This window comes from Prionailurus bengalensis, chromosome A1, assembly GCF_016509475.1.
Source record: "Prionailurus bengalensis isolate Pbe53 chromosome A1, Fcat_Pben_1.1_paternal_pri, whole genome shotgun sequence".
Classification (NCBI taxonomy): Eukaryota; Metazoa; Chordata; class Mammalia; order Carnivora; family Felidae; genus Prionailurus; species Prionailurus bengalensis.
In genome coordinates this window covers 145771942-145796122 of record NC_057343.1, presented here as the reverse complement: position 1 = coordinate 145796122, position 24181 = coordinate 145771942, and the positions used below count along the sequence as shown (strand labels likewise).

The window sequence follows — 24181 nt, the reverse complement described above, 5'->3', positions numbered from 1 at the left end:
CTTGAATTGTATTTGCAAGGAAATTGGCTTCTGAATAGTGGAGTACAAATATTATTACAATATTCTCAGTTGCTAATATGCAAACTCTTTGGGGTTCAGTTGCTGTGTCTCTGTCTCAACAAGCAGGCAAGTGAGGACCTGTGTGTTTAACTAGATAACTTAAGGTAAGGATCAATCTGAATATTAAGAACTTATGTTATAACAGCACTAATTTGATATCAAAAGTACTCTACCCATAGCAGTCTTTGTATTTTAAGTAAAAGTAGTGGATTTTTATGTCATCTAGCTTTTTTGTCATTTTTGCTTTAAGTGGATTGTTACTGATTAGAATTTATAAATGGTTTTCTTTTCTTTTTCCAAAAACACCTGTAAATTTGAACTTGGAGGAGGAGGGCATGCATAAGAACTAAATTAACTAAAGAGAGAATCTTTTTCTCTCCCAGTCTCATTCTGTAGAGTTTTGTAGGTTCCTAGGTACCACATGCACTCCCTGTCCTCAGTAGTCTCTTGATGGGTCCTCACAGTCAGATAGGAGTGTATGACAGTCCCATTAAAAGACACTTTTTCATAGTACCACTGATGAGAGAAATTCCTCTTTTCAGATAGTCCATTAAATTAACACTATAACATCATTTTACATTCGGACCAATATGTAAATCTCAAATGCTCTATTTCAAGTAAGGTACATCTCAATTTTTTCCTCAGTATTTGATAGTTAGTAATATTTTTAACATAATTTCTACCTCGTATTCCATTTCAAAGTGAATTTAATAGATAGGAATCATCAGTAACCTATTTTTATTTCTCCATGTCTCAAAAAGTAAATTGATAAACTTTGGATTCATGAGTATGTCATAAAACATCACTTTGTGAAAGAAAGGCAAACATTCCAAAACCAATGACACAATACTTAATTTCCTAGTTTTTAAAATTAGTCCAGAATTTAAAAGGCAGTTCCATAAATGAAACTGGGTGATTAGAAATATAGCAGACGGTGTGTGAGTATTGGGATAAGCTTCTAGTTGGCAGTATAGTTAACTAACTAATTCAATTTAGAGTAGAGTTTAGAAAGGATTAAAGAGAAACAGCTTTGATCAAATATGTGAAAACTAACATTATTGAAATGTTAAAATTGGAATACCCACTTTGTCACCAGAGATGACAATAATACCTGAATAAACCAGTATTTCTGTCCATTTAAAATAGTATCCTGATTAACATAGAAGATTAGGATGTAAGAATATATGATAATTGTATGATTAACATATAAGAACACAGTAATAAAAAAACTGAATTGTTTGTTTAACTCTAACGTTCCTCTTGTTGGAAATTATTATTTCCAACAATTACAATTTCTTGTCAAAATTATCTAAAATAAAATCTTCCAAGAGATATTATAGAAGTAGTCTATACAGCATTAACTTGTTAGGATTTTATTTTTCAGATGGTGCTTTTTAAAATAACCCTGCTTTTATTTTTTTTTTCAATATGTGAAGTTTATTGTCAAATTGGTTTCCATACAACACCCAGTGCTCATCCCAAAAGGTGCCCTCCTCAATACCCATCACCCACCCTCTCCTCCCTCCCACCCCCCATCAACCCTCAGTTTGTCCTCAGTTTTTAAGAGTCTCTTATGCTTTGGCTCTCTTCCACTCTAACCTCTTTTTTTTTTCCTTCCCCTCCCCCATGGGTTTCTGTTAAGTTTCTCAGGATCCACATAAGAGTGAAACCATATGGTATCTGTCTTTCTCTGTATGGCTTATTTCACTTAGCATCACACTCTCCAGTTCCATCCACGTTGCTACAAAGGGCCATATTTCATTCTTTCTCATTGCCACGTAGTACTCCATTGTGTATATAAACCACAATTTCTTTATCCATTCATCAGTTGATGGACATTTAGGCTCTTTCCATAATTTGGCTATTGTTGAGAGTGCTGCTATAAACATTGGGGTACAAGTGCCCCTATGCATCAGTACTCCTGTATCCCTTGGGTAAATTCCTAGCAGTGCTATTGCTGGGTCATAGGGTAGGTCTTAAAATAACCCTGCTTTTAAAATGTAGCCAAGAACTGCAGGTTCAGTTTCTAAAATGTTTATAGAAAATACATTATAAATGTGGAATTTAATTATGTAAAATACTAAAGATTTGGCTTGCCCAAGCTTTTGTTAAATTGATCCTTAGTTTATATTACTTCATTCTTAATATATTACTTCATGATATGCAACCATTTAGAATGGATAATTTACTTATGTTACATGAAGTAATAATCTTGAATTTAAATAAATTATATAGTGTGATGTAAGTAGACAAAATTATAGAATTTTTCTATAGAAATGAAATTTTGAATAATTTTAGGAATACCCTGAAAAATTTGATACACATAAACTTTGAAAAATTTGGTGCCCATATCTGAGTGATCAAAAATATTCATCCACTCATTGTTGGGATGATATTTTTAGGATATTTTTCAGACATTTTTTGAACTGGATGGAGTCAACATATCTTAGCAGGATCTGATTCATCTAACAAGATAAACTGCCTTGAGTTTTAATATAAGACCATTTTTTTCTTTCTTTTAAATACACAGCTCATAATCTGCTAAGCTTAAAATATGCAAATAAATTATTTCAACTTTAAAATTTATAATCTATTTTGAATTATAACAAACACTTGAGAAAGGAGAGGCAAAGCTCTTTTAACCACAAAGGACATATGGAAAAGAAATTTCTTTACCATTTTAAAAAGCCACCAAAAAAAAAAAGGTAAAAAATTTGGCAACGTTAAAATTATTAAAGGAAATTGATAACCAAACTGGATAATTCAGTCCAAACTATATGTTCAGAACCCAATTTACATAATGATATAGTCAATAAGTCTGTTCCTGAAGTCTTTGCTAAGATTCAGTTGCCTAAATCTCCTAATCTTTTTTTGCCAATTAAATGTCATTATCTTAATAAAATTCACATTAAAAATTTTTTTTTTGCTTTAGTCATCTTTTTTTAATGTTTATTTCTGAGAGAAAGGGAGAGCGTTAGTGGAGGAGAGGCAGAGAGAGAGGGAGACAGAGGCTTGGAATCAGACTTTGAGCTGAAAGCAGAGAGGGCCTCATAGGGGCTCGAACTCATAAATCATGAGGTCATGACCTGAGCCGAAATCAAGAGTAGGACACCTAACTGACCAAGCCTCCCAGGAGCCCCAGCTTTACTCATCTTTGGTGTTTTTATATTTTCTTTGGAAAATGTTCTAGATATTCTACAAAATGAAAAAATAGGACGGTAATTTTTCTTAAAAGAGTTTATTCTACTGAAAGCAGCCACATAGGGAAATAAGTTGACTTATGTTTTGTATAATTCTCCAATTCTTTAAAACAGTTTATTTTCAGATCTCTATTTTACATTGTGTCATTTATGTTTTGTTTTATTTATTTATTTGTTTTACTTCAATAGCCTTTTATGTCACCTCGGTACCCTGGAGGTCCAAGGCCCCCATTGAGGATACCTAACCAGGTAAGATTCGTGTGCTACTTAAGTTTCTGAGTTTTGTTGTTGTTGTTATTGTTATTGTTTTTAAGATTCAATAAAGATCTTAAAAATTTCATGAATATTTCTTACCTATAAAAACATTAAATTCTTCTTTCTCTATCCCATTTAATGCTACTTCTAGTAACATATAATCTATTTCAAAAATTGGCAAACTACTGTCCATATGTTGACTGACTGTTTTTGTAAATAAAGTTTTATTGAAAAATAGCCATGCTCTTTCATTCATGTATTGTCTGTGACTTCCTTTACACTGCAGTAACAGATTTTTGAGCGGTCAGATATTTACTATCTGGATCTTTACAGAAGAAAAGTTTGTTGAACCTTGGAGTCTACTCTATACCCTGAACTTAATTGTATATGTATGTGTGCGTGTGTGTGTGTGTAATTTTGGTAAATGCTAAATACTTTTATTTAAAGATGGTAATAAAATTTTCTATAGAATGAATATACTTTGGTTTATTTTTGTATAATATGCTCTCAACATCATGGTTGCAATACATCAGTTTTGCCCAAATATAGTGATATCTCGGGTATATAAATACCTGCTTGTGGAAGGGTTAGATCTATTAATAAATAAATTGTTAGCAATAGATCTTCCAACTTTTTTTACCTACTAGAGCTCTGCGATTTCATAAGCTTTTATCCTTACATAGTTCTTTTATCAATACCATAAATACTTATTTGCTAAAGAGAATAATGCACAGTTTTTACTTGAAAGGAGTTTATAGTTTAGTTTCAGGATACAGAACGTGTGCATTTACATAACACAAGAAGAAATTAAATGCCTAATTTTATGAAATAGTTATGTCAAGATAATTGTTTTGTTACTTTCTTTAATTCTGTTATTGTATACCTCAGCATTTTCCGCAATCTAAAGTAAACCCTGTTATTCCACAAAATTCTTTTTCATTCTTACTCTCTTTCTGTCTCCACTTCCTTTCTGACCAAAAATACAACAAAGTTGTGCTTACTAACATATTTCATAGCAATAGAGTTCTGCTTCTCCTCTACTAACTCTTACTGAAATTATGCTGTGTCCTTGAAGTGTCCCAGTTTGCTGTTTTTTTTCTGCTTTTAGTGCACAGCAAGGAGTCCCAGCACCCACATCCACCCCCAAGGGAGAACTTGAAGCAGGCAGTGGTGCTGGATGATCTCAGGGTTATAGTGCTGGGAGGCCTCACATTAGCAGCTGGAGGAGTTTTTTCCTTCAGACTGAATCTGCATTCAGTACATAGGGCCAGGGAAACACGGCATGAAATAGGAAAAGGAAGTGCACAGATGCCAAGTGTTCTAACATACGGAGATTTTATTTTCTCTGTGGGTGAACCTATGTATATTGACAGTCAGATCCCCTTATATAGGTGCCCGAATCTTTTAAATTTCCTTCTAAAGGATGGAAAGTTGTATCTTTCATTGGGGTCTTCATAATGTTTCAGACATCCCATCCATAGCTTTGTATGTTATATAGATCTAAGAGGTTCCTGAAAATGTGAATTAGGGAAACGTGAATTTCTTGTACCAAGTATGTTATCAGAAATTTTGACTTCATATATTCTGTATCAATGAAGAAATTCTTAAGGGATTATTGCTTTCGCATCCATTTGACATTGTTGAAATGCCTGCCATGTCTAACATACAATTCTAGGTTCCATATGTACAGAGACTTATATAATGAAAAACATACTTTGTGAAAGGGGAATAAGTTATGGAATTGTAAACCTAGACTGAATATGTTTTTAAGAACAAGTATAGGTTGCTTTTGGATTTATAAAAATGTTTTAAAAATTTAAAGATAATAAAGAATTATCATACAGGCTCTTTTTCCTCAAGAATCTTAAAGTCTTTACCTAAGTGTTTTTTAAAATAATTGTACTCATATCTGAGTGGCTCTTTTTTGTCTACTCATCCCCCCCCCACATTTATATAGTTAAACTTTATTAATTCAAACATCTATCTTTCAAATTTATAATTTTACATTTATACTATTTTAAAAAGAATTTTCTGATCAAATTAATTGTGTTAATAGTGTAAACATAATGTTTTACAAAATGTTGAACCTAGTTAGGAGCATGACCTTTCCAAGCAACAGAATGTTTCTTCAATTTCTTTACATAGTCACTAACGTAGAATCAGAAAAACTATATTTGGTGATTAATTGGAATGTTGCATATAAAAACAACACAAATACGTTTTTTATTTCATCTTCATTTAAAATGATCATAAACTAATTAAAATTTGTTTTATTGATAGATTATATCTAAGAAAATAAAAAGTGAAATACTCTTCAATGGTGTTGGCTAGTCATTTTGAATATGTAAAAGATATTCCTTTAATAAACAGATTCTTCAGAATTTATAACTACTAATGATTAGACTGTAGATTTTTTTTAAGATTTTATTTTTAAGCAATCTCTACACCTAACATGGGCCTCAAACCCACAAGCCCAAGATCAAGAGTCACACACCCCACCAAATGAGCCAGCCAGGTGCCTCTAGACTGTAGATTTTCACTTGAATTCTCCTGAGATGGTTTTAATGGTTCTCAAGTAACTTCACAACAGTTTATACTGTATATATATTTATAGTACAGGGTATTTGGAACTTGTTATAATATCACTCTGCCAAAGGAAAAATAATACAAGAAGGGGTAATGGTCTCTAAAATGATGGAAGAAAAGTGGGGCACCTGGTGGCTCAGTTGGTTAAGTGTCTAACTCTTGGTTTTGGCTCATGTCATGATCTTGCGGTTCATGAGTTCGAGCCCCTCATTACACTCTGCACTGGCAGTGTGGACCCTGCTTGGTATTCTGTCTCTTTTCCTCTCTAGCTGCCTCTCCCCTGCTCACTCTCTGGCTCTCTCAAACAAATGAACTGTAAGAAAAATTTTTTAAATAATAATAAAATGATGGTAGAAAAGTAAAATGATAAGCATATGCAATGTTGTAAAGAATAAATACATATTAAAACATATGAAACATAGAAATTAAGTCCAAAAAGTATATTTGACTATACAGTTTTACATTGGAATTGGTTCAACCATCAGAAGAGATCATTGGTGTTGAAGCATCTGTAACCTGGAATAGAACAAGTCTTTATCCTTCTCTTAGGTAAAACGTTTAACCAGAAAAATTCATAATGTTTATTGAACACTGTGCTGAGGGAACCAAGGCAGCCAGAACACAGAGACTGTTAATGAGTGATACCAGGCATAAACTATTGATTTATTGATCCTATAGAATTTTGAGTTTATACTCTATTTTTGACCATTCCTGAAACTCTGTAAACAGGTATGTGACATAGTTAATGCTGTTGACCATTTTGTATTCCAAAGCTGATTTGGTATTCTAAAAACACAGTGCATCTGACTATTCTATTGAAAGTCTCAAAGGTATTTCTCCATTAGCAGATGAATAGTTAAATTATGGTATATCCAAATGGTGAAATAATATGCAGCTATTAAAAAGCATATTATAGAATTACACTTATTGATATGATAAAATGTTAATGATCTATTACCAACTGTAAAGAAGGCATAAAGGTCATGTAGTATATCACCTTTTCTTTATCACTATACAAACTCAGTTTCCCCCACTCATCATACACAGACACACAGAGACACACACACACACACACACACACACACATTTGTCAAAGATTATCAAGATATGTCCTTTATTTCTGGATAGTAGAATTATGAGTGCTTTCTTTGTTTATTTCTGCATATTTTTATTAAAAAAAAATTTTTTAATATTTATTTATTTTTGAGAGAGACAGACAGAGAGTGAGCGGGGAAGGGGCAAAGGGAGACAGACAGAAACTAAAGCAGGCTCCAGGCTCTGAGCTGTCCACACAGAGCCCAACATGGGAGTTGAACTCACAGACTGCAAGATCATGACCTGAGCTGAAGTCAAATGCTTAACTGACTGAGCCACCCAGGTGCCCCTATTTCTTCATTTTTAAAGTTTGCATTGAAAAAGTATTTCATTTGTGATTAGAAGATATTACTAGTTAATTTTGTACATAGATAAAAGTATAGATGTTTTATTCTTTTAGTTATTCAATATATAAGATTATTCTCCATTAATATTGAATATATAGTTCTTACATGATGAAAAGAAAAACATAATATATGCTAAGGATAGGCAAATCTTTAAAAACAAGACTTTTCTTCATCACTTTTCACAGAGAAACTATCAACAGGCATTTGAACAGAAAAAAATTGTTGGGATGTTTTCTCAGATACTGAAAATAAATTTTACATTTCCTGTATAACAAGGTATCTATATTTTAAAATGCACTTTGTGTTCTATTTTCAGGATAAATGCCATTTAGCATGGCCTTTCCCAATAGTTTTGTCTTGGTAAAATTTTCCATATACAAAATCCTACTTTTGTTTAATGATATCAGTGTAAGAACATAAGAAAGACCTCAGCTGCATAAGGCAAAGTATGTTCTACCTTGAGTAAATAATAGTAGTCTTCTAGCTGCAATTGTAAGGATGACCATTGTAAATCTTTAGCTATAAAAATTAAATGTTGCACCTATCTAATATAAATACTTAATAAAGTATAGTTTTTTTGGCCAGTTCAAAATATTCCTTTCTGTCATTGAGATCTTATTTCTTTGTTGTTATAATAATTACACTATTAATGTATTTAAATTATTATTTGAAATCCATTGAAACACATGTAAAAACCTATTTTCCTTATAACTTTGAATTATGAGTGTATCCTGAGATATATACCCTTTCCAATTCCTACCTTTGTAAGACACAGGAAATTAACAAATTCAAAATGTCTGGAACAAAATAAACTTCATTCTCCTTCCCAAACCAAGAAAACTTTACATAGCAAATGCTGTGCAGTCTTACTCAATTTAAGTTACAGGTATATAGAGCTTTTTGGTATAATAATTACTTCTTTTGCCAAAACATCTTATTATCTTATAAAATTTTTATCACAGATACTCCCTTTTTAGACATAAACTAATACAAAAAGTGCATTGCCGGGGCGCCTGGGTGGCGCAGTCGGTTAAGCATCCGACTTCAGCCAGGTCACGATCTCGCGGTCTGTGAGTTCGAGCCCCGCGTCGGGCTCTGGGCTGATGGCTCAGAGCCTGGAGCCTGTTTCCGATTCTGTGTCCCCTCTCTCTCTGCCCCTCCCCCGTTCATGCTCTGTCTCTCTCTGTCCCAAAAATAAATGAACGTTGAAAAAAAAAATTTTTTTTTTAAAAAGTGCATTGCCATGTATTTGATTGGAAACTTCTTTGGACTATATGACATCTCTCAGAAATATTCAGGGGCACCTGGGTGGCTCAGTCATTTACGCACCCGACTCTTTTTTTTTTTTTTTAATGTTTATTTGTTTGGTAAGAGAGAGAGAGAGAGCATGAGCAGGGGAGGGGCAGAGAGAGGGAGACACAGAATCTGAAGCAGGCTCCAGGCTCTGAGCTGTCAGCACAGAGCCTGACATGGGGCTCAAACTCACGAACCATGAGATCATGACATGAGCCAAAGTTGGACACCCAACTGACTGAGCTGCCCAGGCGCCCCTAAGCGCCCGACTCTTGATTTTGGCTCAGGTCACAATCTCAGGATTGGTGAGATCGAGCCTGGTGTCAGGCTCTGCACTGACAGCTTGCAGCCTGCTGGGGTTTCTCTCTCTCTCCCTCTCTCTCTGCCCCTCCCCTGTTCTCTCTCTCTCTCAAAAGAAATAAACTTTAAAAAAGATTCAGTCATTCAACAGATATTCGTTGAGGTTTAGTATGTGCCAGACACCATTCTACTTGTGGGCAAACATCAACAAACTAATAAGAATCCCTCTTATTGTGGAGTTGGCATCCTAATGCAGTGCTGCCCAATGGAACTTTTTAAAACTTTATTAATTTTAATTTAACTGGCTGCATGTGGCAAAGGGCTGTATATTGGATAGTGTATTTGCAGTGGTTAATACATAGAAAAAAGAGGGCACCTACATATCTCCGACTGATTTTGGCTCAAGTTGTGGGATCAAGCCCCACACTGAGCATGGAGATTGTCTATGTCCCTTGAGATTCTCTCTGTCTCTCTCTCTGCCCCTCTCCCCTGCTTGCATGCACTCTATTTTTTTTCATTTATTTATTTATTTTGAGAGACAGAGTGAGCAGGGGAGGGCCAGGGAGAGAGAGACAGAATCCTTAGCAGGCTCTGCACTGCCAGGGTGGAGCCTGAGATGGGGCTCAAAGCCACAAACCATGAGATCATGACCTGAGCCGAAGTCAGATGCTTAACCAACTGAGGCACCCAGGTGCCCCATGAATTGTGCTTTGAAGACGAATATCTTTCTATACTGAATGTAACATTTCTGTATTTTGATATCTTTTCTACTGATAGTGCCTTTTTCCAGGAAAAAAAAAAAAAAATGACTGTGGTGTTGTTGAAAGGACCTCAGTTGTGTCAATCATCTTAGGTCCAAATGCCACCAATGCCCAGAAACGCATGACTTCGAGCGAGTCATTTAACCTTTATGGGTCTTGATTCTCTTAGCAGTAAAATGAGAATAGACTCAAGTATTTTTAAAATCCTTTTAAACTTTCTTAATTATATGATTTTACTTCATTTCATATAATTGAGGAGGCCTATTAAAAATGTTGTAGTTCAAAATTATTAACTAAATTATATCATAAAAGCCTTGATAAATTCAGTTTTTAAAATCATCAGTGAGCATCTAGTCTCTATGAGTAGACAGTATATGTAATGATATTCAAGGAAATATGTACCAGAATCTTAAGTTCCTTGTGGGGTTTACCACTGGAATCATGTAATGAATCCTTTGTAAACTAGTTTTTTTATGAAGCAAGAAATTCTTCCATTTAATTGTTTCTATTTAAGTGAAATTTCGTATTATTTCATTTATTTTAAATCCTAGGAGGTAAGACCTATATTTAGAACTTTTGGAGTATGTTGACCTGATTTGAAGCCTTGGCTCTGCTACTTAACAGTAGTATAACCATCAACAAATTAACAAATTATTTACGCATAGTGGTGCTCCCTTATCTATAAAGGATATCTTCCAAGATCCCCAGTAGATGCGTGAGAACCACGGATAGTACCTAATTGTTTATATACTATGATTTCTTCCTATGCAAGCATACCTATGATAAAGTTTAATTTATAAATTAGGTAGAGTTGTATAACAACAATAATAAAATGTAACAAGTATAAAAATGGTAAAAGTTTTATGCATGTGGTACACTCTCTCTCAAAATATCTTATTGTACTGTACTCACTTTTTTTATGATGATGTGAGATGATCACATGCCTACATGATGAGATGATGTGAGGTGAATGACGTGGTCACTGTGGCATAGCTTTTAGGCTGCTCTTCTGTTTCAGGACCAAAGTAGACCACGGTAACTAAAACTACAGAAAGTGAAACCATAGATAAGGGAAGACTCCTGTATTAAATCTGTTTCTTCTCATCAGGAAGGATTAATAATAATAACTTCATGAGATGTTGTAAGCATTGAGTTAAATAATAAATATAAAGAACCACAAGTGTATATTATTATTGATACTGTTTGTTATTATTAAACATCCTTATCATTAGTGTTATTTTCTCTATCCGAGTGAAGATTTTTTATAGAACAAAGACTGTGTGCCAAAATTTGTGACTAGTTAAACAAATCCTAATAGAATGTAATTAGCATGGTAGAAAATATGAAAATAATATCAACCCCAAAATGTATAAATTTATTTTTCCTGATATTAAAGTTTTAAGAAATGTAACAATTATGGTCTTGTTTATACCCAAAACCATCATCTGGTAATCCCAGGACTGATAAAAATTTTTTAAAAGTTAGAAATCTGACTTAACAAAAGACAAACACTGATGACTAAAGAGTTAAATTTAGGAAAAGGACACTCATTTTGAAAGCCAACTTGATATTGATCGAGATTATCTGTATTTTTAAGTGATGAATAGAAACTAAAAGACTTGTCAACTATTCTGATATTCTAAGATAAACAACAAAAAGTAAAATTTTGAAGAAAATGGTTTCCAGGGCTAAAACATGATGCCTTTAATGAGATTTAGAAATTCAGAAATCAAAGTCCAGAGTATAACCATTTGGGGGCCTAAAAAAAAGCAAGAATTCCAGACTCACAATTGAAGATAATGCTAATTAGTCACATATTTTCAGTGTTCCAAATTCATTTTTTACATAACTTTTGACAGTGTTGACTACTTCTGCCTTTTTAAAACTTACCTTGTGCATTCTGGAATTTTGGTCTTAGTCAACTTTCTAATTTCATACCTATTCAGTTTCAGTTTTCTTTCCTACCTCTCCTTGGTATTTTTTTTTAAATTTTTTAAATGTTTATTTTTGAGAGAGAGAGAGGGAGAGACAGAGAGACAGAGTGTGAATGGGGGAGGGGCAGAGAGAGAGGGAGACACAGAATCCGAAGCAGGTTCCAGGCCCTGAGCTGTCAGCACAGAGCCCAATGCAGGGCTTGAATTTATCAGCCATGAGATCATGACCTGAGTTGAAGTGGGATGCTTAACCAATTGAGCCATCCAGGCCTCCCTCTCCTTAGTATTTTTAAAGAATTATATTGTTGATCTTTTTTCTTCTCCTTGAAATTAGTTTCATTCTTAGGATTTTATCACTGATGATTCCTAAAATTGCCCAATCTAAACTTTATTTCTTTTAGTCCTTCAGTAAATACTTCTCTGAACCAGAAGGCACAGATAGGTTCTACACTTCCTCAGAGTTTACAGTCTTTTGGAGATACAGAAAGAAAAATGAGCTGTGATTGTATTTAAGTTCTATGAAAGTAAAGTATAAAATCCTATAAAGGCACATAAGTGGCACCTGGATGGCTCAGTCAGTTAAATGTCCAATTCTTGATTTCAGCTCAGGTCATGATCTCATGGTTTGTGGGTTTGAAACCCACATCAGGCTTTGAGCTGCCAGAGCGGAGCCTACTTGGAATTCTCTCTCTCCCTGTCTCTCTCTGTCCCTGTCTCTCACTCTCTCAAAAATAAATAAACATTAAAAAAAAATGTACGCATATAACGAGCCCTTACCTCCCCTGTATGCTAAGATATTCAGGGAGGAAGGAAGGAGTGGCCCAGAGGTGACAAAAAAAAGAAATGGTTGTTATAGTTGGGAGATCTGTTATACTGAGCAAATAAATACTTTCAGCAAAAAAAAAAAAAAAAAAGATATTGAAGACAATGAAAGCCTGGTTTCCCACTGTTAGAGAAAACATTTGAACATAAAAACGAAGAAGATTAAATATAATCCTGAGGTTTTACATTGGAATTGGAGCTGTTGACTTGGTGTTGGAGAATATGAATTTATGGTATGTGTGTACCACATACACACAGATATGGAGTTAGAGATGTATATATGTGTGCATATAAATGTGTGTACATACACACACAGATTTTTGAGTGCAGCATCTACTGGCAGAGCCAAAAGGCAATGTACCAAAGTTACAACGAGCACTCTGAGATCTCAGATCTTGATGTGTACATTGTCCTCCACTAGAAGGAATCAGGGCCCTGGGCCCTTTGAAGTAAGGTCTGATATCAGAGCTAGGCTAGAAAAAATGTGAGATGAACTTGAACCATCTTGTGCCAGAAAGAAAATGCTCAAAATATGATGAGGTTGTGTCAAAAGATCACCAGAGCCATCTTGAATATTTGAACACTGGGCAAATATTGAATATTAAAATAAGTGATGATAGTAATAGATTACAACCATTGAGTAAAATAGGAAGAAAAAGAAAAGAAAAGAAAAGAAAAGAAAAGAAAAGAAAAGAAAAGAAAAGAAAAGAAAGAAAGAAAGAAAAGAAAGAGCTGTTCCTTACAGTATATGCCAATTAAACAGCATAGAAAGAATGATAGACATGGAATATCTCCATTTGGCAACTATCCTAGTACTTAGGAGTTGTCAGTGGATGCTGGTGGGTTGATAAACTATTGATGATGAATGGGATGCTGACAATCTTGGAATAGCTCTAACATTAAAATTAATCAATTACAAAGAGTAAAAGTAATGACCTTATGGTGTACAAACCTGGGAGACACTGACAAGATTAGACGAGAAAGGTTAACATCCCAGTAATGGGATGAGTAAGCATGATGTGCCTCTGATGAGCTTCACTGAGAAGAGCACAGCATCATTGCTGCAGTATTCCTTTTAAGAAAATAGGACCAAAGTCTGGAGCATGAAGAGGCATCAGAAGATCATCCCATAGAATTTAAGATCCATTCTCTAGAACTGTTAACACGACAGAGACTAAGGAATAATTCTTGCTTGGGAGAGGGTGAAGAAATATTACAGTTAAATGCAACATGTGGTCCATGAGATCCTGGCCACAGAAAGTAAAAAGGAACATTGCTGAGACAAATGGCAAAATTTGATTGAGATCTGTGGCTTGGATGGTAGTGTTATATCAATGTGGATTTCCTGTCTTGGAAAGTTGTGTTATGGTTATGTACAGGAATGTCCTTGTTTAGAGAACTATACTCAGCAGTACTTAGAGGTGATGAGGCATAATGTCTGTAGCTTGCTCTCACACAGTTCTGAAAAAGAGTGAGGATAACAAGTGTATAAAGAGAAAGAGAAAGGGTAATGGGGCAGATGTGGGGAAATGTTAACAGTTGGGCAATTGGTGTCAGAATATATGGGAATCCTTTGTACTGTTTCTGTAAATTTGAAAATTAAAAAAAATACATATACGTTATCTTAAAGCAAATGGAGAACTTATACCAGAATGGGGTTAAATGGAAGAATTTTGTTAGGAAGTGATCCCTAAACTGAGATCTGAAATATGTCAGCAAGGGGCACCCTTTATTGAGCTTCTTGAGAAGAGAGATTGTTTCGTTTTAGTTTACTTTTGTTTTGTTTTTAATGGTTGGCATTTAGGTATTATTGATTAAATGCATGAATTGAAAAAAACTGAAGGAAGTTTTCTATGGCTGGAAATTAGCAAGTGTGGTAGTGGCAAGAAATTAGGCTAGTAAGGTAAGTAGAGAACAGGGCATATAGTAGCATATATATTCGGTACGCTTGTAAGAAAATAAATTGAAAGAATTTCAAAAATGGCTTAAGAAATGGCAGCTCTCTACTGTATCCCAAGTGATAACAATTAAGAAAACAGTTCTGATCAGATATTTATTTTTTTTATGTTGAATTTCTTTTGAAATTTTTAACTAATTAGACAAGATTTATTCTGCTCTAGGTTAAATTAGTGGACCTTTATAGAAATTCTTGCCAATTATCAGGCTTACATGTACATATGAATGAATACACGTATACTTCATAGGATCAGAAAATTTGAATCAGGTACGGTTTGGCCCAGCTCTAAGTGCTGCCCAGACAACTGTTAGAAACTTTTGATTCAGTATATAACCAGTAGCACACCTTTCATAAAATAAACCCTGTCTGTTAATCTCTCCACCTTTTTCAGTTCTAGTTTTCTTTTTTCCATTCGGCCAAATTGTTTGAACTTAACTATAGAGTATTATTTTTCTAAATAGTTTCTTAGGGAAAATGTACCCCCCGAAAAATTCATTGGCCCCTTGGTATTTTAGTCCTGCTGCTATTATAATTTCAAATGAGTAAAATAATCTGTAGAATGTAGAGAGATTACATTCAAGAAGCAAAATCAGTTATTTTCGTACCGTTAGTAAATTAATTTTGGGGAAAGGCATAATACTTCTCAGGAAGAAATAGGGCAATTTTTGCCTAGATATTTGTTCCCAAGAAGTACTTAATTTACCACAAAATTGGGCAAGGTAGAATCTTTTTAGAACTAAGAGCTTATATAGGGATATAGGGCTATAAAATTTATAAATTAATGTGAAATATAAGAAATCTTGCAAAATACTCAAATGTATTCTGTAATTATAGTAATTTAAAAAGAGAATTGTTAAAGTGTGTATTTTATAATTATTTACAACATTTCTTTTTGTTTTCTTTTACAAAATATGCTAGGCACTTGGTGGTGTCCCAGGAAGTCAGCCATTACTTCCAAGTGGAATGGACCCAACTCGACAACAAGGTGATTACTTTAAAGTAAAAAAGTGAAATTGACATGCAGAATCTCAAAGGAAATCCTTTATTTTTTAAGGACAGTCTTATTTGTATATATGTTCTATAATTATCCCAGTTGCATTTTTGCAGGTAACATGGCCAAATGACTTGTATTTTCAGCTTACTCTCACAATTATGCATGATAGTGAGGGTAGTAATAATGAAAGAAATAGTAATTAAATACCCAAAATCCATATTTTAATTAATAACTTCTAAAACCTTTTATATAACTTCTAACAAATGGAAATTTAAATGATTACATCACATATTATATCTTCTGCCTTTTTCAGATAGGTTAGTCCATCTGAAAGATGAGCAGGAGGAAAGAAAATGCTAAGCAACAGTAGCTTGATTATTTTAACAAATTAATAATTCGGTCCTTCCAACAGAGATGTTTAGGTACCACAGATAGGTATGGCTCTAATACACTGTTCCAAGGTAAAAGAAGCAAATCATATGAGAGATGTATTTCAGTACAGACTAGGAAGAAGAATTTAATCTCAGTGAATGGAGAGTGTAGGCAAGCAGCAGTAAGAGGCAAAAAAGTAGCCATGGAAGCCAAGATGAGATGATGTCAATAACCCAGTCCCTTACTAAGTAAGATTTAATGTCAAGCAGAGAAGAGGCTACTGGCTCCTGGTTTAGCACTCATGCTCATTACTTTGCTAGTATCTTCATACCTTTTTTTTTTTTTAAAGGACATCCAAATATGGGTGGACCAATGCAGAGAATGACTCCTCCAAGAGGAATGGTGCCCTTAGGACCACAGGTAAATAATCAGCACAAAAAGCTAGATGCTGAGTTTTTTGCCTTCATCTTCTATAAACAAACTATATCATTTGCTGGCTTTTATTATATGCATTAAAGGCTTGATATAACGTAATTATTAGGTTCTTGAGGAACAGAATATCTGTGACATGTCCAAAATGATGTGACAACAAACCATATTTTAAGAGTGCTATCACATATGCCTTTAGTACATTTGAAAAAATATGTAGAAATACAATAAAGTAATTATTATAAAAAATAACTATTAATTACCTTTTTGTTAACTTTGCTGAGGAAATATAAAAATATTGTAATCATTATTGTAAAAGATAAGCATATAAGTTAAATAAAATGCAATTGAGCTAAGCTATTAAATAGAATAAGCAGCATAAAATATATTTCTAGAAGTCTTTTAAAGAATGCCATTGGCAATTTATTATATTCATATTCATAGAATATGAACATAATAGCTATTTAGAAATAAACATTAAAATGGGTGTTAGTGAACAAGCGTAATCCTATCAGTGTATATCAGATGTTAGCCTTCTTCTCTATCAAAATTTCCCAGAAGTACACAATATGAGTTTGAATCTGTCCTACCTGTTGGTGACATATATTTTTTTTAAATATGGTGTTATAGAATAGCAGTTATTTTTGGTAAAACATCCTTTTGTCTCTCTTAGGAAAACTGCATGAAGTAGAAATTAATGTTATAATGTTATGTTTCAAGGAAGCTAGCCCTAAATCCAGAATTTTAAATTTCTATCTGATGGGTCAGAGGTTAGTATGTCATAATACTGGCTAAAAGAGTGAATTAATTTATTTTCTTTATTCTTTCCAAGAATAGCTTTATAAGTGACAGTTTTAGGAACTTGTTTTATGTATCTACTTTTTAAAAATTAATATTTTGTTGTGTGCCCAAAGGAGTCAGAAAATCAAGAATCTAACACTGAGATAGTATGAGTTAGACCTAGGAGTTTCCAACCAACATTATAATTATATAGGTATATACACAGACACACACACACACACTCATATATATATACACATACAATTATATATATGTATAAATATATATGTACATATATAAACACACATATATACATACAATTATATATATATAAACACATAGTTATATATATACATGTATATATATATAAAATTATATATATATAAGTGTATTGAAACACAAAGACCATATAACCAAAATTTTCAAAGATACTATATTTCATTAAAAAAATAAAACCTAATATGTAAATATTTGACACCCCCAGAGTCAGAAAGAAATAATTTATTTAGTCTCATTTATTTCCTAGTATTTTCTTAAGATCTTATAAAACTGATTTAGATATTTAAATCATTTTCCCCTATGTCTATTCATGTTAGGGTTGATGATGTATGTGATCAACCATCAGAAACTATTAATATCAATTAGAATTCATAAGATCTACAGGATATTTCATTGACTCAATATATATTTTAGTTATTAATGAACTAAGCCAGTTTGACTATACAGAACTTGAAGGATTTTCCCCCCAAAATTTCATAATAGGTACTTTTTTTTTTAATGTCTATTTATTTTTGAGAGAGAGACATAGAGAACAAGTAGGGGAGGGACAGAGAGAAGGAGACACAGAATCCGAAGCAGTTTCCAGGCTATGCACTGTCAGCACAGAACCTGACAAGGGGTTCAAACTCATGAAGCATGAGATCATGACCTAAGCTGAAGTCGGACACTAAACCAACTGAGCCACCCAGGCGCCCCTAGATACATTTTAAATATACATAAAAATGTGGTGCCTGTAATTTAGTTACCGTTCTTCATTCAGTTCACTGATCTTTAAACTTTTGTCCTCCCAAACCAATATTTTCAATACTCTTAAAAACTAGAGTCTGATTTAAAGGTCAGTTTTGCAGTGTTTGAAAGATAAAACAATGGTTACTTAAGTTATATGAGCACTTAGATCTCATTTGGAAATGCAGAAATAGGAAGCATACTGGTCTTTATGTTTTATAAATACCTAGCTGTTTATGTGTTTTGTGTTATAAGTAAATTATAATAAAAAAGTAAATGAGTAGATTTCTGGTATGTAATCTCTTATTGATGAGTTTTAATACCCGTTTATCATGTAAGTGTGAATTTTTTCTTTGTATTTTCAGAATCAGAGTAGTTTATTTCTGCCATTTGGATTAATATCCTTGCTATTTATATCTTCATAGTTTGAGGTAGATAAAATGTTTTGCTTTGAATTTACTTCAGAAACAAGAACTACCTACATTAACGTCTTTAAATCACAGTATATGGAGTGTCAATGGTTAAAGGAAATTATTTATACATGCCATTACTTGAATGAAAAGGAATCCTATTAATATGAGTGGCAGAATAGGTAAAATGTGAGGTAACATAATTTGGGATGAAGGATTCTTTTGAGATATTAATCTATAACACGTGACATATGAAACATAGGCATTATAAACTATGAGGTTTGTAAAAGTTATCTGTGTTTCTTGAAAGATAATGAGAAAAACAATTCTCATAGCAGGTATTTAACCATACAGATGCTACCCAAGAACAGAATGCATCTGCTTTTTTCTAGTTGAATTATGGAAATAGTCTCTGTAATATTGTTTCTAGTCTTTTACACAAACATAAAATACAACTCTTTTTTTTATTGTAGATCTCATTTCCATAATATTTTGAGCTTAAGACAAGTATAATGGAGAAGGACAGTAGTTATCTGTTAGAACAATTGAATTCCTAAAACAAAGCAATATATATAATCTTTTTTTTTTTAATTTTTGTTTTCAACGTTTATTTATTTTTTTTGGACAGAGAGAGACAGAGCATGAACGGGGGAGGGGCAGAGAGAGAGGGAGACACAGAATCGGAAACAGGCTCCAGGCTCTGAGCCATCAGCCCAGAGCCTGACGCGGGGCTCGAACTCACGGACCGCGAGACCGTGACCTGGCTGAAGTCGGACGCTTAACCGACTGTGCCACCCAGGTGCCCCTATAATCTAAGGATTCTTAGATAAGGCTGATTTAGGCAGATCACACCTACATTATAGTAAACATGTGCTTAATGTTTATCACATGAATGAAGAAATAACATCAGCTCTAAATCTTGACATATTTTTCCCACCCCTTTACCTATTCTATTTTTTTAATTTTTTTATTTTTTTAGTGTTTTATTTTTATTTCTGAGATAGAAGGAGAGACAGAGCATGAACAGGGGAGGAGCAGAGAGACAGGGAGACAGAATCAGAAGCAGGCTCCAGGCTCCGAGCTGTCAGCACACAGCCCGATGCGGGGCTTGAACTCACAAGGCCTGAGATCATGACCTGATCTGAAGTCAGATGCTTAACCGACTGAGTCACCCAGGCCCCCCCCACCCCGCCTTTACCTATTTTAAATTTAAGTTCAGGGATAATATATACAGTTATCTATTTAATCAAGAAAAATATGTTAATACCATATCTGAAGACATTTTTCTACTTGCTTTTGTAATAAGATATACTTAGCTTGTCTGTGTTCTTATGCTCACCAGGTTCCATATGACTAACAGAAAAATTTGCCAAGACTATATAGTTAGTTCTAGTTCCTCCAGAAATCTGAAGGATAAATGAGTTGTATACAGGTGGGAACATATCATGATTTCCAAATCAAATACCTGGCTGGAGTGGAGAAATAGTGAGATGGGAATACATAGTAAGTTGTCATGTAAAGAGAGTTAACTTTTTCTTTATTTTCAAATTTAAGATAGGAGGTAGAATTCAGTTCAGTAAAGGGAAGAACTTTCTAGAAAGTAAACTACCCAATCATGGAGAAACTCTTTATAAACTTTCCAAGCAGAATCTGAACAGCCATTTTGTCAGGAACATTGCATTGGGAAAGAGATTAAACCAGATGGAATTGTATAGCTGCCATCCGCTTTAAAATTCAGTGATTCTAAATTAGCTCTTACCATTCTGCCTTTGTTGATACCACTTGAAAAGCCAGTTGTTATTCTTTCTTATCTTCCTGTTTTCTTTTGCTTCAGATTATTCACAAAATGAAAATATTTTGTAAATCTATCAAATTATGTATTGGATAATTTCTTACTCATTTCCTGTGATACTTGAGCACTGGATATACCAAGATGAATAAAACAGATTCTACCTTCAAGGTACTTATTGTTTACTAGGAGACACAAATACATAAAGAAAAACTATCATATAGTAGGAAAAAAATCTAGAAAAGAAATATGCATACTCTGTCAGGGAATCATTACACAAACAAGCATATAATTCTGTTACAGTTGAGGGCTCAAGAGAAGCTGATGAGAAGAGGGCTCATTTAAGTTGGTCCCTTATTAATGGCGACAAGCAAGAGCAGCTACAGTGTTTGAGCATGTGGTGTCATGCTTTTAATGCACCGAGCACTATGATAGCTGTTTTAGATGATCTTGTTTTGTCTTCCAACAAGCTTTTAGGAGACATGATAAGGAAATTAAGGCTGAGTGGACAATTGGGACAAGTATTGGCCCATGATCACACATATAGAAAGAGGGGCAGAGGAAATGGGACAGTGGCAACCAATATCTTTCTATATCCAGAGCGATAAAGAAAACTAATGTTTCCCTTGATAAAATGAAATAGATCCTCTAAGACCAAAAATGAAGGGATACTTTTCTTTTGAAGCATTTCTATTATACTTTACCATCCAGATTTTATTTCCAATGGCTAACTTTCTTCTCAGACTTCTTGCTAATATTGCTGGTGCCACTGCCATGCTTGGTCCAGAGGTTTAGGGAAATTACTATCATTTTAACTAATGACTCAAGTATGGATAGAAACCCTTCTGTCCCATAGCACATACAATTGGGATGTTTAAGTAAGATTTCTTGAAATTAAAAGGTAATAAACAATGAGAAGAACATGTAACTAGGTCATTTATACACTGTGGTTTACTCTCTGGAGTTAACAGTCTCATTGAGTATTTCCTTGTCATCTTAGTACCTACTACACAAAAGGCCATGCTAGGAGTTACCATGAGTGTAAAAGTGTATTGTGTGTTTCTGAACTACAAGAAATCCAGTAGGCTGGAGGGTATAGTTGGGAGTAGGGGAAAAAGGTGAAGATAATAGGAAATGAATACAGGAAATACAGGCTAGGGCTGATCTGCAAATACCATGATAGAGCCATGCTAAGGAATAAACATTTGATAGGCAGTGTGGGTCATCATGGCTCTTAAGTGACATAAATAGAAATGAGTTTTAATTTTTTTTAATGTTTATTTATTTTTGAGAGAAAGAGCGCATGCATGTGAGCAGGTGGGAGGTGGGGGGGCGGGTTGGGCAGAGAGAGGGAGACACAGAATCTGAAGCAGGCTCCAGACTCTGAGCTGTCAGTACAGAGCCCGACGCGGGGCTTGAACTCACAGACCACGAGATCATGACCTGAGCTGAAGTTGGACGCTTAACTGACTGAACCACCCAGGCACCCTTAGAAGCATAGTTCTGGAGGCAGCATGAAGAATAAATGGGGAGAGGGGAAAGGCTAAGTCAGAGAGACCAATGAAGACAGTACATTAGTCTCAGTAAATGACAAAGATTAGTGATATGAAGGAAAGCACTATTTCAAGAACTATTTCACAGGTGGAATCAATACACTTTGGTAACTGACTGGATTCGGGAATTGAAATAAAAGGAAGAGACATAATTGAGCTCCCAGAGGTTCTTAGCCTAGACTGTTGTACAGCAGGTGATGCCACAGAACTGACTGAAGAAACAGTGGGAAGAATGCAGTTGTGAGAAGAGAACATTGAGTTTACTTTTAGATATGTTGAACATGAAGTGGTATCCAGTTAGAAACAGTCCAAATGAAGTTCAATATAGGAGTTTTCAGGAGTTTAGGAGAGATATCATGACAAAATTTAACACATTTGGGATTCCTAAATCATTGTTGAACTAATGGTACCAGATAAAATTACCTATAAGTGTGTATTTATTTAAAGGAATGCTACGGCTAGAACTTGGAGAAAAGCAACTTTTAAAGAGTGCAAAATAAAAGGAGCCAGCAAAGGAAATTGAAAAAGAGTAGTCAGAAAGGTTGTAGATAAAGTGCTGTGAGAAAGCCAAGCATGAAAGCAGTTGATAGTGTCAAAATATATTAATGTAAGAATGTTAAAATAAATCTTTTGGCCCTAATGGAAACTAAAGTAAGCTAATATGATATGCATGTTAAAACATTAAAATGTTTTTCTCCTTTGAATATACATAAGAGAAATTGACAGAAGCCTATTGAGTGATATGATTCATGTATTCATACCTTAGTTTTCATATATTGTTGTACATGTTTGTATTAGTGCATTTCTCTATAGGATGTATTATTTTGTAAGCAGAAATAGTTTGCATTCAACTTTCTTGTTGGGTTCACCAGTCTGTTTTTTTTCCTTCAGATTTTATGTAATTGTTCTGGGTCTGACAATTTCAAACATGTTAACTAAGTCTTTTCTTTAAAAGTAGAGTTTTGGATTTATAAAATGTTTTATTTGTAAACATTCACTGTTATACAGATATTAGGACCTTAATAAAGATATGTTGAATATTATAATTGGAGTTGTACCTTAATCATTTAACATGCCCCAATGATCTTACATAGTCATGTAGTTTTTAGAAGACACAGAGCAAAGTAATTGTTAAAATAGAAGCATTAGTACAAGAGTGGACCCTTCAGAGAAAGAATTGCACAGGCCTTATCCAATCAGGAGTTATGTAGGGAAATCATTAACCTGCTCTCCTTTCTTTCCCCCCTCCTCTTTGGTTTTGTTTTTTTGTTTTGTGGTAGTCTGACCCTTGGTTATCATTACAGAACTATGGAGGTGCAATGAGACCCCCACTGAATGCTTTAGGTGGCCCTGGAATGCCCGGAATGAACATGTAAGCAAAATGCCATATTATCCTGTTTAGTATTCTATTTTCTGTCTTCTGAAGTCACACTAATTTGTAACACACTTTCAGCTCCTCAATTTCTGTGTAGTATAAAATGGAACTGGTGTAAATGAACTAAACATGAGCAATAGTGTCTGCCTCGTTTTCACAACATACTCCCTTTTTCTTCCTTCCCTTGCAACCTTTAATTTTTTTCCATTTTCAAATGCCAAATGCCAACTTTTAGCCTGGTTTTCATGGTTCATTTATTTAATTAAAAATGAGTCTTTTATGTATAAACACAGCCTCCAGATAGTCTATACAAAACTGTAAAGAGATGCGGACACGAGGACCAGGACTTTACTCCGCAGAAGTAGACAATTGATACTAACTTCATTTTAACAGATACTAAATGATTCCTAAAAGATCTTAATTCTTATATATGAGTCTTTACTTTTGCTTTGTTGGGATCACTCTTAACCCGGGAAGCATTCTTTCTGGTATTATCTTCTATATTAAAAAAACTTTCCATACTATAGGGTCATTTTTTTAATTTTCTTTTTAAGTTTATTTTTGAGAGAGATACAGAGAGAGAGAGAGCAGGCAAGGGGCAGAGAGAGAGGAGAGAGAATCCCAAGTAGGCTTTGCACCATCAGCGCAGAGCCCAACTCGGAGCTCAATCCCACGAACCATGAGCCCATGATGTGAACCAACATCAAGAGTCAGACACTTAACCAACTGAGCTACCCAGGAGCCCTAATAGGGTGAATTTTTGTTTGAAAATTAAGGTGTGCAGATAAGGAGTAAACTAACAGTATTTTGGTTTGTTTTTTACTGCAAAGTCCTTTCAAGCCCAAAGAGCATGGTTGTTTCTGT

General features: G+C 34.2%; 1 protein-coding gene across 4 annotated transcripts in view; it reads left to right on the top strand.

The window, feature by feature from the left end:
- The window catches only part of SSBP2 (single stranded DNA binding protein 2), a 318553-nt gene that overhangs the window by 239035 nt on the left and 55337 nt on the right, over positions 1 to 24181 (top strand). For 2 of the 4 annotated variants that reach the window (XM_043593182.1, XM_043593187.1), the window contains 4 exons: positions 3450 to 3509; positions 15529 to 15595; positions 16326 to 16396; positions 23247 to 23314. In XM_043593182.1, the coding sequence (XP_043449117.1) occupies positions 3450 to 3509; positions 15529 to 15595; positions 16326 to 16396; positions 23247 to 23314 (266 nt within the window). Of the gene's footprint in view, positions 1 to 3449; positions 3510 to 15528; positions 15596 to 16325; positions 16397 to 23222; positions 23315 to 24181 lie in introns of all 4 variants that reach the window. The other 2 variants (XM_043593184.1, XM_043593180.1) reach the window with 1 other exon arrangement.